Source organism: Delphinapterus leucas, chromosome 3, assembly GCF_059928025.1.
Source record: "Delphinapterus leucas isolate spDelLeu-1000000601 "Yukka" chromosome 3, BTC_Dleu_Yukka2, whole genome shotgun sequence".
Classification (NCBI taxonomy): domain Eukaryota; kingdom Metazoa; phylum Chordata; class Mammalia; order Artiodactyla; family Monodontidae; genus Delphinapterus; species Delphinapterus leucas.
In genome coordinates this window covers 93,702,152-93,716,195 of record NC_143131.1, presented here as the reverse complement: position 1 = coordinate 93,716,195, position 14,044 = coordinate 93,702,152, and the positions used below count along the sequence as shown (strand labels likewise).

The window sequence follows — 14,044 nt, the reverse complement described above, 5'->3', positions numbered from 1 at the left end:
CAGAGACCCACCCCTGCGTAAGCCTGGCTCTGGGCAGTGGGATGAAACACCTTTCTTTCAGAGATGGTGTAATGTTAGTGCTTCCTACATACAGACACTGAGATTTGGATTTCATTAAGACTTACCAAGCAGTTAACACCAGCCACAAAACTGAACAGATTTAGCAGAGTTTCCAATTTGCAAAGGTTATCTTTAATTACTTTTGTGGAAGAAATGATACTCAATATGCAAAATCCAATAACTTTCTAATAATAATTCCCAATAACCACAGCATTTGCATTTCAATAAATTTGAGAAATCAGGTATGGGTAAATTTGTAGAAACCGACTACAGCATACATTAAACAGTATTAATTACATTTTTTAACAGTAAGAATATTAAGACAGATGCTTTTTCACTAGCTTCATTTCAGTGACAAAGAGACAGATTTACATATTCACTCTATAACCCTTGAAATGTGTTATGCCCCAACTGGAAGAACAGCCCAAATACTGACTATGAACTATTTTTCTCAATATAAAAATACTCTTTCCTTAAATTCCTGTAATTATATCACTATCTACGGAAGAACCTTGATAACCTTAAGTTTAAATTTTTAGATTTCAATGAATACTTTCCTACAAATATCAAGAACATCTATAACACAATAATATTTAAGTGTTATTTTAAGTCAGCTAATGAGCAAATATCCAAGTGAATAATATGTAAAGATTAATGCACTGAACATTTAATATTAATCACTCCTTTACTGATTATCTCTGGCTTCAAGCAAGACAAAAAAAGTGGTTCATCAAACAGAGGAATTAAAATCTGGCATATCATTATCTTGCAAACACCACCTGGATTTTTTTTTAAGTCTCCTAAGTAAGCATTTCATTTGGTGATGTCTCCAGTAGAACTGACAGAACACTGTCCCACCTCCCGAGTGCCATTTCTGCACCCTGCTTGGGTTTTATAGGGCCTGGGACCACCTTACTGCCTGAATAATACTGTAGCTCTCTGAAGGCAGAGATGGTGAGATCTAATTCTTTGTACCTCTGGGTACCTAACACCCTGCTTTCCACATCACAGGCTCTCCACTTAACAGAACGAATTGAAACAAAACAAATTCTTTTTCAAAACACAGAAGGCTCCCATTTTCAAAAAGACACAGGCACCTGCCTGACTGCTGGACAATCAGGCTTTTCCTGCAACATGCTAACAGTCTGACTAATGTTAACGGAAAGGGCTCTAGAGTTCCACTGCCAGGGATTGGACCCCACGTTACTGCTTCCTAGCTGGGTTTCCCTGAGAAGTGACTTGTCGTCTCTGAGCCTTAGTTTCCTCACATATTAATGAGGATAACATTAATAACACTGCCATGATTAAATGAAGCAATAAATGGAATACATTTAGCACAATACATGGCACTTAGCAACTGCTCTGTAAAGTTAAGATATACTTGCTAGCATTACTATATGTAGGTGTTATGCTACAGAAAACATTTGATTTGATCCATAATATAAAGCAGGGGTCCCCAACCCCCGTGGCCTGTTAGGAACCGGGCCACACAGCAGGAGGTGAGTGGTGGGTGAGAGAGCAAAGCTTCATCTGCATTTACAGCCACTCCCCATTGCTTGCATTACCGCCTGAGCTCCACCTCCTGTCAGCATTATGGTGAGTTGCATAATTATTTCATTATATATTACAATGTAATAATAATAGAAATAAAGTGCACAGTAACTGTAATGTGCTTGAATCATCCCGAAACCATCACCACCCACCCCCTCCCCATCCATGGAAAAAACCGTCTGCCACGAAACCAGTCCTTGGTGCCAAAAAGGTTGGGGACTGCTGATATAAAGTATACATTGTGTTATAATAGAGGATCAACTGAATGTCCCAAGAATACCAAAAAACTACTATTCAGAATATCTACTTTGTTTCATAATCACAACATAATTAGAGATAAGTGATAACTGGATCAAAATGAATTTCTGAAGATAATAAGCTCTACTACATTCTAAACACCCTAAGCTTAACCTAGCTAATGTAGAATTTAAATAATTAAACCTAGAAAATCATTTTTGTCAAGACAGTTTAATAGACTGTTATGCTTATCAAATTCATTGGCACTGTGGAAAAATAAGGAAAAAATTTGATCACAAACTTTAATGTGCATGCATGTATGTGGACAGCTGCATTAAATATTTATTCATACACACCCCACACACAGCCCAGAGGAAAAAAAATGCCATTTACCTATACCGGTGCTTATAACTCAGGGATCCAAACTTGCTGAGTTTTCTTGACAATGAATTTGATTCATTTTCTGGCATTCTAATGAATTTTTAAAAGAAAATTAGATAGAGAATCACAACTATACTTATGCAACACTTGAGCAAAAGCTGTGTAGAAATATGTAACAGTGCAACACTGCTTAACACATTCAAAATATTTTATCCATTCTACGTATCGGCAGGAATAATAATCGATTATTTTTAAGCTAATACTTGACATTCTAGTATTTTATATCTGTATCATGTCAAAACACTCATACTTCCTGAAGACTATCAGATACATCACTGCCCGCACAAGGAAGCTTTTATTGTGAATCAATTTAATTTCTCTACTAAATTATCTTGGGAACTTTTGTCACTACATTGAACCAAGCCAAGGTTCTCAGGGCAATTGATCGTATCTAATGGGGTGGCTCACTCTTCTTTGTACTTTCCATTCCAGGGTACTCTCGACACACACCTCCACGTGCAGTTCCTAGGCCCAGCCCCACTACACGAGAGGCAATGCCTCAGACCTTTTGGGCTATATCCCTCTCTTAATACGAACTCCACAACGGACATGGGTCATTTTATAAGGCTACTTCTCTAGCATCATGCTATTTGGGGAAACTGTTCCATGCAAATCAAACACGAATAAGGGGAAGAGTTAATCTAGTTTTAAATTTAAAAACCAAAAATAGAGTTTCAAGTATTATCTGATAAAATTGAGTTTTATCTTTACACCATAAGGATGTGACACAAACAGGATCCCCACAACCCAATGGTCAATTCTCTACCCTCATCTTACGTGACCTCCCAGGAGCATGCAATGCAGCTGCTAGCTCCTTATTCACTAAGACATTTTTCTTTCTCATATTCCATTTTCCCATACCCTACTGCTTACTTCTTCTCATACTCCCCAGCTGGCTCTTCCTGTCCTCTAAATGCTGGGAGGGTCCCACAGCTCAGTCCCTGGCTTTCTGCTCCTCTCTCTTCACTTTTTCCACAGGTGACCTCATCCAATCCCCTTTGCCTTAATACCTATGAAATTTATATGACCAACCTTGGTCTATCCTGTATGCCTTGTATACCCAGCCACCCATTCCATACCTCCAAGCTAACAGTCATTTCAAATTTAGTAAGTCCACAGTAGAACACTTAATTTCCACCAATACCAAAGCTGCACTTTTATTACATAAATGTCAAAAGCAATTGTCCTTGATCCTTTCTTGTAGCATGAGCAAAGAAAATATCTATATATGTGTGTGTGCATGTAAAAATGTTAATAAAAGAGAAACACTGTAAATTTCTTCTTGTAGACAGGATAGAATTCTTGTTATAAAAACATATGCACATCAAAAAAAATTTTAAAAACAAAAACAAATGCAATTTTCATTTATTAGGACAATGAACAAAGGTTTCACATTAACATACCTAAAAAATGTATGATGTTCTACACTACACTTCCAAAGATGCTTGCAAGCAGTTTTACTTCGAGCTTCAAAAAAGAATGAGGTTTCATTGCACTGAGAGAGAAACAGAGAGAGAATATAAATTACAGACCACAACATTCTTCAGATGACAGCCACCCTTCTAGGTACCAAAAATTCAAGTAAGCAGAGAAATTACTGTTAACACATTAAAAAAATAATTATCTCTTGATAAAAATACAAAATATAAGTTCCATGTAAATCTTAGTGCCATCACCTTTATTATCTTCTTCTACATCACCCCATGACCACGGATAATCAGAGTGATGGCACTGAAGCACTGCAAACTCTTCTGTCATCAATGGGCGAACAAAACAGGAAAAATACTGACCGTGTGAAAGTCAACTCCCCAAAAAAAGAAGACACCCATAAACCTAGTTTTTATGTAATTTTAACTGTATTTTTTTCAGGGATGTACAGGCCACACTTAAACTAAAGAATCTCAAGAGGGGTCGCTGGGAGGTGTGACCACCACAGCAGTGTAATCTGAGAAAGTTAAATAATGTCTCAGGACTGAGTTTCTCCGTTCTGCATCAAGTTATTGGGGGAAATAAATTAAATGACATGACAGATGTGAAGTTCCATATATTAGGTATACAATTAATTTTAACTATCATTTTAATCTCGCAGCTACTTATCTATTTTAATACATAAGAAACAAAGGCAATATTAGAGGTAATTTTAACTGTGCAGCAAAAGATACTATTCTTTTTAAGTGACTGAATAGGAAACCAAGCAAAATACAGTATCCACACTAAAATAATAATAAACCACAAGCTCTGTGAAGTTATATAATTGCTAACTTAGTCTCAAATAAAAAACAAACTCAAGTCACAAATGTAGAAGTGCCCCTGGAATAAGGTTTCCATGGATTCATAAAGACAAAGTTGTCAATGCAGAAGAATAACTGAAACGATTCCTCCCCCTATACACACACTTTTAACAAGGGCAGAATATTTATATGCATGAAATTTCTCCCAAGTCCACCTAGAATGAAGCTGTCCAATTTAGGAGTTTATTTGCAAAATGAAAGGGTGTGATGGAAACTGAGCCAATATATGCATGTTACAGCAAGGCTTTGTAATTCCAAAACCTTGAGAGGTGGAGGAAGGAACTTAGGGCAAGTTCCAGGTTTCTAAGTTGGGTGCTGCTAAGTAGTAAAATACAGCAAGTGGAAAAAAATTGAGGAATTGGATGTGGGCGGGGGAATGGACATTAAGTTCAGGCTATTTTGATTCTGAGATGCCCATGGAACTAGGAACTCAACACGCTTAATGGGCCAGTAAACATGCAAGGGTAGAGCTGAGGAGAGAGGTCGTATCTGCTGGCACAGATAATTTCACCTGAGAATCTAAAACAGATTGCTCAGGGAGAGAGCACAGAGTCGATAACAGTGGAATCACAGTGAAGATGCTTGTGAAGGTGAAGTGAGAGAGGTCAAAAGGGACCTCAAGGCAATGGTGTCAGAGAGGCTGGAGGAGAGGGCAAGTCTCAAGTGACCCAGAAAGGTCGCAGGGCTTGAAAAGAGGTCACTGCATTTTATGGGGAGAAATCTTCAGTGGCTTTCGTGAAAGGGGTTAAGGATTACAAAATTAGGGGTGATGAAGAAAAGGTGATCAATTCAGAAAGTGTTTTCCTCAAAAGCAAAAGAAACTAGGGGGGAGGTGAGGAGGAAGGGGCACAGAGGAAATCACAGAATATCGTTGGAGGCAGGGTGAGAAACCAAGCCTCCTGTCAGGAGATGGGAACGCTTAGAGGCGAATTTGTCTTCTTTTACTTTTCCTTTTTAAATATATACTCATGGTACAAACACCAAAAGTTACCAAAGTGGATAACACAATTCTAACTCAATCTCCCTCCTACCACTGTCTCCAATTCCCCTCCTCAGAGGCAACCACTATTAAGAGTTTGTCATATAACACGCTGGTGTTTTGTTTGTTTGTTTGTTTGCGGTACACGGGCCTCTCACTGTTGTGGCCTGTCCCATTGTGGAGCACAGGCTCCGGACGCGCAGGCTCAGCGGCCATGGCTCACGGGCCCAGCCGCTCTGCGGCATGTGGGATCTTCCCAGACCGGGGCACGAACCCGTGTCCCCTGCATCGGCACTCAACCACTGCGCCACCAGGGAAGCCCATGCCGGTGTTTTAAAGTCACTGGATTATCTGAATATATAATACACAGGTCATTAATTTTAAGATAATTTTGCTTCTGGTTGTGTATCAGGATAAATAAGATAAAGCCAGTACATGGGACTTCCCTGGTGATCCAGTGGTTAAGACTCCAGGCTTCCACTGCAGGGGAATGGGTTCGATCCCTGGTAGGGGAACTAAGATCCAGCAAGCCTCACCAAAAAAAAAGCAAAAGAAGAAGCCAGTACAGGACAGGCTGCTCTTCCGCTCCCCAATCTACCACCTCTCTCAGTATATGCACCCATCTCCCTGTCAACAACTGAAACACAAAGTGTGTTAGGACTAACGTACTGGGCATTCTCACTGACAAGAAATGGTGGCTACTAGTGACTATTCTGTGACACAGACACCTTCACATTTTAGCAAAAGCATCCACAAATAAGGTGGAATTGACATACTAAATTGAATTTTCACAAAGTGATTTAATTACATATATCATCCAGATTTCCGAAAGTGGAGGAGAAACAAAAAAATGTTCAAACTTGAAAACAAAGTAAATCTCCTTAAACTTTTCTAGGACAGGTTTTCACTTTATTCGTCACAGAAACATCTGTATTCTTTTGCTTTTCAAATAGAGACCTGGTCACAGGAAATCTAACTTTTAATATATTTTTTAAAACTACCATCACCTAATGAAAGGATAAAAGGTATTTAAGATCCAACCAGAATTGGGTTTTCTCAAGTTTCTGTGGATACAAATATATTAAAGGAACAAAAGAGCCTCCCACGGGCTCCCTAATTACTTCTGCCCTGTGCAAATGACAAATATAAACTCATTCCCCCATTCATACAGGGCTTTAACACCAGCTGCCTGGTTTTTGTCCCACTGTTAGCAGAATGATCCAAATACTAAAAGGCAAGTTAACATAAATTTAAAAAGAGCCAGGTATTCGGAATAAATTCTGTGTGTTTTTGCCACATACAATAACTGCTGGCATAAATGTAACTGATGCGGCATTCAAATGTCTTTCTTTTTGAAACTCTGCTACCTACTAAACCTCTTCTAAATGGACATGGACAATTAGCACCTTTCCATTTGTTCACACAAAGGCAAGTAGCTGCTTAGCTTCAGAAGTTCATTTCAACCTACCGCTAAAATACTTTATCCAAGCAACCAACGCTTGCTTTTGGCAAAATTCCTCAAACACCTTCATAGTTTTGGTCATTTTATGCCAGAAGCAAAGCTATGGTCTGAATCTATTTCTTTTTCTTTTATAAAGAGATCAAGCTTAAGTCACCTCTAACTCAGATATCACGTGGGGCTTCATCACACTGTGGATCTCTAGGTAAACTGGGCCAAAGTCCCAATTCCATCATTTGTAAGAATTCAGGACCTAGATTATATGGACGAATTCCCAACCTAACTCCCTCTGTTCTTCTCACTCTTTTCCCATCTTTGCTGGCTATGTTCCTCTTTGCAGCCTTGAAGAAATCAATCTACTTTAGCCTGGCTTCTCTGAATCGTCTTGAGTTTACTGACAGGGCCATGGAGGGGCTCACACTACAAGATGCACAGCAGCTAACTCTCCCTGGGCTCCAGCTTCACTGCCTCTCCCATGCCCAATGGGCTTGCCACACACAGTCCCTACTCTAGCTGGTCCCTCTGATTCCGTCTTGGGAAGCAGCCACTACTGGACAATCTGCCTTCCCCAGCTTCCCTAGAATTACGAGGACGAACATTTTCTCAATCCTGTCATTATATATTCATCCCACCTCCACGGTCAATAGAAGTAACCTAAGGTACACTGCATAGGTCAAATACTTAAGAGTAAAGAGATTAGTACTTCTAACAATAGTAAGATGCAATCATTACATAAATGTTGCAAAGGCCTACAACAGAGAGTTTTCTTATCAATGATCCATAAAGGCAGAGGAGAGGCTAAAAAGAAGTGCAAAGATTACAAGCTTACAGTTTTATGGCATCTTTTTTCAAATATTCAATCTCTAGAAGATTTATATGTACTTGGCAATTGTTAGCTTACTTTAGACACTAGATGAAATAAAAATCAGGGGGCTAATAGCAAATGATTGAAAGAACTTAATTACTGATAAAGCAAAGGAAGGCAAATGGTGGAACAGAAAAAAAAATTATTCTTGAACTAAAAAGAAATACCAAAGAAATATCACAAAATTTTAAGTATTAGAGAAATTCTGTCTTTATAAATGGTAAGCCTGAATGATTGCAGTTGTAAAAATTTAACTACGTTTGTGTATGTGAGACAGTGGGCACAATGTTTGTTTTAATCACTTTCCCCATATTCTCCACTGCTTTCTCATTCCGAGTGCAAAGCCAGACAAAGAGTTCAGAGTAACCCCTGCAACCAAAAAATTATCAATCTTGTTATTATTTGGAAAGGGAAGTTAGAGGGAATTTTAAAACACTTGAGTAAAATATTATCTTGTTCTTTCAAGTTTTTTCGTTACAGAGTGCTCCCTAAAAAGTGTTTCTTACATCATTAATGTCTTATGCTATTGGCATAAAAAGAGTTCTATGGTCAAAAAAGTTTGCGAAACACTGGGTTAAACGCTCAGACCTTTTATTGAGCTAATGTGTACTGTGACTCTCCAAGAGCTGGTAAGGTAGCTGGTGTTTCCCTGATCTATATGAGCAAAAACTTTATTTCAACTACTCTGGTTTAGAAAATATAAACATCCCTACACACACACCAGTTATTTTTAAAATTCTTTCTGAAATGCACATAATATAGTTTGAATTAAAAATCACTGTGCATTTCAACAGAGCACTGGAAGAATAACATTAATTTCTATTCCTACATATATGTTGTATTCTACAATAAAAGAACAAAACCAACAAAAGTATTCCAGAACTCTTTTGTCAGCTATGTGGGTTATATTTCAAACTATACACTAAAGATGAAAAACCTTTTTACCTCTTTTACAGATGAATAAATTAATTGCTTGATGAATAATTGTTTATAACTCTATTTCATAGAAACATAAATTATAGAATTGGAAAGGATGTGTTAGATTGTGCTGTGCATCCCCCCTTTTTCCCTTTCCTCCCAAGAATTCAAAAGGAGAAAACAGGAGCCAAAACATTAGAGAATATTTATATCATGTTTCAGTAAACTCTGAAAGCTATTTCATTGAGCTTATTCTGCTTCCTATTTGAAAAAATGCACAGATGCAAACCCAGGATTCCAGATGGCTTACTTTTGTTATTGTTGTTTTTACTCTATCTTTTCCTCATCTTTTCTTTAAAGAAACTATAGGATTTCCTAAAATGTCAGCATTTCTCTCTTATATTTGCAGATTTCATTTTTTAATGGTAACTAATCTTTATTGCCAGTCTTACAAATGTTTAAAAAATTTTAATAACAAATGTTACTTAAGCTTGTTAAAATGAAGGCATATCTGGTAAGATCTATTGATACTCTTAATGTAGAAAAATTTTATACCAGAATTTAGACATTCCTTCCAAACAAATGGCTCACTTAATTATGGAGAAACATACTAGCAAATGAAGCAAAGGAAACTCCATGGGCCTGGAAGACCTGAGCTCCCCTTGTTGCCTTGGCAAGAGCTATTCACCAGCCAAGGCTAGTCAAGAACAAGGTGCTGCCTGAGCCCTTTCCTGTGCAAAACTTCAAGAGCTCTAAGTGCATGAGGGCAAGACACTTGTGACTCAGAGACGTGTACCAGGTGCCTGTTACAAGTCCAACTTTGGACTGGGTTCATTCAACCTCACAACAACCTTGTAAGACAGATTTTATCATCCTCACTTATTAGATAAGGAAATGTAGGCTAAATGTCATTCAGAAAATTGTCCAAAGTTAGAGAAGTGGGAGATCTGGACTTACACCATGCTATCTGACCACTAGTCTAGTAATCCATCACTTAATCTGAAAGACTGCAAACCACACTGTCATATGGAATCAGGATCCAAATGTTACTAACAGAGTCACACCTGTGAACACTTAGGGGAAAATATAACACCTATAGTTCCAGGTACACTCAACACTGTAGGTGAAATGTACAATGGTACAGAAACTGCGGGTGAAGGTTGGGATGGGGGAATAAGGCAATATCTAACATACCTACACATACACTCACCCTTCCAGCATTCCTACACCTGGGAATTTACCCCGAAGGCAGCTCTCCAACGATATAAAAATACATATGCCCCAAGTTACTGACTGAAGGAAACATTTTAATTGCAAACTATCGAGAACTACCTAAACGTCCCAGCATAAGAGATTGGTTGAATAAACTACTTTACAGACACTCAATGGAGTACTATGCAGATGTACAAGAGAACAAGAAATCTCCAAATGAACTGATACAGAGATTTCTAGGAGGCAACACTAAATGAAAGAAAAAGTACAAAGACCACATAGAGTATGCTATATTTTATGTAAGAAAGAAAAAAACTGTAATATGCTTATCTTTATAAATAGAAATACAAGGAGGAGGATAAACCATAAAACCCTGAAGTTGGTTACCTACAAAGAAGGGTAAGGGAATGGAACTAAAGGAATATGGGAGTCAGCAATACTTCTGAGTGTGCCTTCTTGCAGAGTTTTTGCCTTTTGGAAGCATGCTAATCTTCTACATCTTCAAAAATTAAAATCAAAGAAAAGAGGATATGAAGGGGGGCCCTATAACTGAAAGCAAACAGAAACAGTTAAACCTAACTAGATCTCAAATGAACCCCAGACACAGGAATAGGGGAGGAGGGAAGGAAAGGCCAACCCAAGTACATTTTGAACACGGTAATAGACTCTATACTGTCTTGGCAAGGTGATATACATGAGTGAAAGAATCACACAAAAAAATTGTCAATTTCAGTGGTTTGGCCAAAGCAATTGTGAACTATTTGAGATGCAGTTTAGGACTGAGCACACAAGTAAATGTGTTACTGTTATTGGGAGCCATGGTTCTCCCAGGCCAAAGACAGCCTGTACAAAAATGAAATGAGAGGGAGGCTTCCCTGGTGGCGCAGTGGTTAAGAATCTGCCTGCCAGTGCAGGGAACACAGGTTTGAGCCCTCGTCCGGGAAGATCCCACATACTGCGGAGCAGCTAAGCCCGTGCGCCACAACTATTGAGCCTGCGCTCTAGAGCCCACGAGCCACAACTACTGCGCCCATGTGCTGCAACTACTGAAGCCCACGCTCCTAGAGCCCGTGCTCCGCAACAAGAGAAGCCACCACAATGAGAAGCCCGCGCACTGCAACGAAGAGTAGCCCCTGCTCGCCGCAACTAGAGAAAGCCTGAGCACGTCAGCAAAGACCCAGTGCAGCCATAAATAAATAAATAAATAAATAAATAAATAAATAAATAAAAGCAATCATTAAAACAAAGTGGAAATGTTCAATTAAATACAATAATAATTTTTTTAAAAAATGAAATGAGGGAAGGAAGAGCAAGCCCTGTGGGGATGGATGGAAACTGGAGGTATGGCATGAACTTATGATTTCTAAAATGTGCAGAAGCATGCTCCTATGCACACACGTGTGTGAACATATGTATTCATATTTGTACACGTGTATATTCATGCTTGTATTCCCTAGCTTTGTCCACTAGAAAGGCCGAGAAGCAAAGTCACCCCAGTAGCAATGACCACACCTAACACCCAGATCTGGACCCTTCCTCACTGAAAGGAACCAGGGCTCTTTGGAGAAATGGCTGATAACAGAGTGGATGCAGGGTAGGTACAAGATGCACCTGAAATACCAAGCTATACCAAAAAAGGAAGAAAGTGACCAAAACAATGGTAAGGGCAGGTCAAAAGGGCACAGGCGTCCCAAAGGGCTCCCACTGGCCAAATCTAGGACAACTTCAATAACAGAAGAGTTAGGTACAGTAGTGTATTACAAACCAGTGAAAAAATAGGAGTCAGTCCATGCCAATAATAAATAAAAAGGAGAGAAGGTGAGGCTCCCACCTACAGCAGAGTGCCAAGGGCTGACTGATACATGTGGAGGCAGCAGGACAGCTAGAATATCAGCATTTTGCAAGCATCATAGTAAAAGATCAAATCAGGCAAGAGCCCTCAATGGATGCTAGACCTAAGGTAAATATTGAAGAGCAGGGTATTTGCACTGAATTACATTATCTCTCCACAGACTGCTTATTAGTTGCAAAGGAGAAAAATAAAAACCCAGTAATTATCAAGTGGAAAATTGGGACAACCACGACTGGGTGATCACACTTAACATAACCGATAGGAGGCTGGCAGTGGTTACCATGTACCTCCAGATGTGACACCCTGGGACACACACAACTTCACCTGTGCTGCTTTCCAGCGGAGAATGCAGAACCTCATTCAATCACAGTGAAACAGACAAATATGAACTGAGCAGCTTTCCACAGTTGACCCTTGAGCAACAGGGGGTTAGGAGCACCAATCCCCACACGGTCAAGAATCTGGTATAACTTTACAGGCAACCCTCTGGATCCAAGGCTCTGCCTCAGCATGTTCAACTAACCAGAGATCAGGAAGTAACTGTACTACCTATCCAGTGGAAAAAATCTACCTACAGGTGGACCCACGCAGCTCAAACTCCTTGTTCTAGAGTCAACTGTATTTTCAAAAAGTGGAGTAGAATTGTAGTCTTCAAAAATCTCAATGTCATAGAAAACAAAAATGCTACTAAAATGTTCCAGATTAAAGGAAGCTAAGTTGATTCTACATTGGAGCAGGAAAATACTATAAAGAACGTTATTAGGTCAGCCAACAAAATTGGAATATAGAAAGTAGATGATACAAGTATTCTACAGAGAGGGCAGACAGCAGAAGCAAGAAGAACTACAATCCGGCAGCCTATGGAACAAAAACCACATTCACAGAAAGACAGACAAGATGAAAATGCAAAGGGCTATGTATCAGATGAAGGAACAACATAAACCCCCAGAAAAACAACTAAATGAAGTGGAGATCGGCAACCTTCCAGAAAAAGAATTCAGAATGATGACAGTGAAGATGATCCAGGACCTCGGAAAAAGAATGGAGGCAAAGATCGAGAAGAAATGTTTAAGAAAGACCTAGAAGAATTAAAGAACAAACAAACAGATGAACAATACAATAACTGAAATGAAAACTATACTACAAGGAATCAATAGCAGAATAACTGAGGCAGAAGAACGGATAAGTGACCTGGAAGACAGAATGGTGGAATTCACTGCTGCGGAACAGAATAAAGAAAAAAAAATGAAAAGAAATGAAGACAGCCTAAGAGGCCTCTGGGATAACATTAAACACAACAACATTTGCATTACAGGGGTCCCAGAAGGAGAAGAGAGAGACAAAGCACCCAAGAACATAAAACTTCCCTAACATGGGAAAGGAAATAGCCAACCACGACCAGAAAGCACAGAGAGTCCCATACAGGATAAACCCAAGGAGAAACACATGGAGACACATAGTAATCAAATTGGCAAAAATTAAAGACAAAGAGAAAGTATTGAAAGCAGCAAGGGAAAAACGACAAATAACATACAAGAGAACTCCCATAAGGTTAACAGCTGATTGCTCAGCAGAAACTCTACAAGCCAAAGGGAGTGGCATGATATACTTAAAGGGATGAAAGGGAAGAACCTACAACCAAGATTACTCTACCTGGCAAGGATCTCATTCAGATTCAACTGAGAAATCAAAAGTTTTACTGACAAGCAAAAGGTAAGAGAATTCAGCAACACCAAACCAGCTCTACAACAAATGCTAAAGGAACTTCTCCAAGTGGGAAACACAATTGAAGAAAAGGACCTGCAAAAACAAACCCAAAACAATTAAGACAATGGTCATAGGAACATACATATCAATAATTAACTTAAACGTAAATGGATTAAATGCTCCAAACAAAAGACACAAACTTGCTGAATGGATACGAAAACAAGACCCATTGGGCTTTCCTGGTGGCGCAGTGGTTGAGAGTCTGCCTGCCAATGCAGGGGATGCAGGTTTGTGCCCCAGTCTGGAAAGATCCCACATGCCACGGAGTGGCTGGGCCCGTGAGCCATGGTGCTGAGCCTGCACGTCTGGAGGCTGTACTCCGCAACGGGAGAGGCCACAACAGTGAGAGGCCCACGTACTGCAAAAAAAAAAACAAAAAACAAGAGACCACTTCAGACCTAGGGACACACAC

General features: G+C 39.3%; 1 protein-coding gene across 5 annotated transcripts in view; it reads right to left on the bottom strand.

The window, feature by feature from the left end:
* The window catches only part of EPB41L4A (erythrocyte membrane protein band 4.1 like 4A), a 260,546-nt gene that overhangs the window by 75,858 nt on the left and 170,644 nt on the right, over window positions 1-14,044 (bottom strand). For all 5 annotated transcript variants that reach the window (XM_089909174.1, XM_089909175.1, XM_089909173.1 and 2 more), the window contains 2 exons: window positions 3,693-3,784; window positions 2,242-2,319 (listed from right to left, as the gene is read on the bottom strand). In XM_089909174.1, coding sequence (XP_089765300.1) covers window positions 2,242-2,319; window positions 3,693-3,784 — 170 coding nt within the window. The remainder of the gene's footprint in view (window positions 1-2,241; window positions 2,320-3,692; window positions 3,785-14,044) is intronic.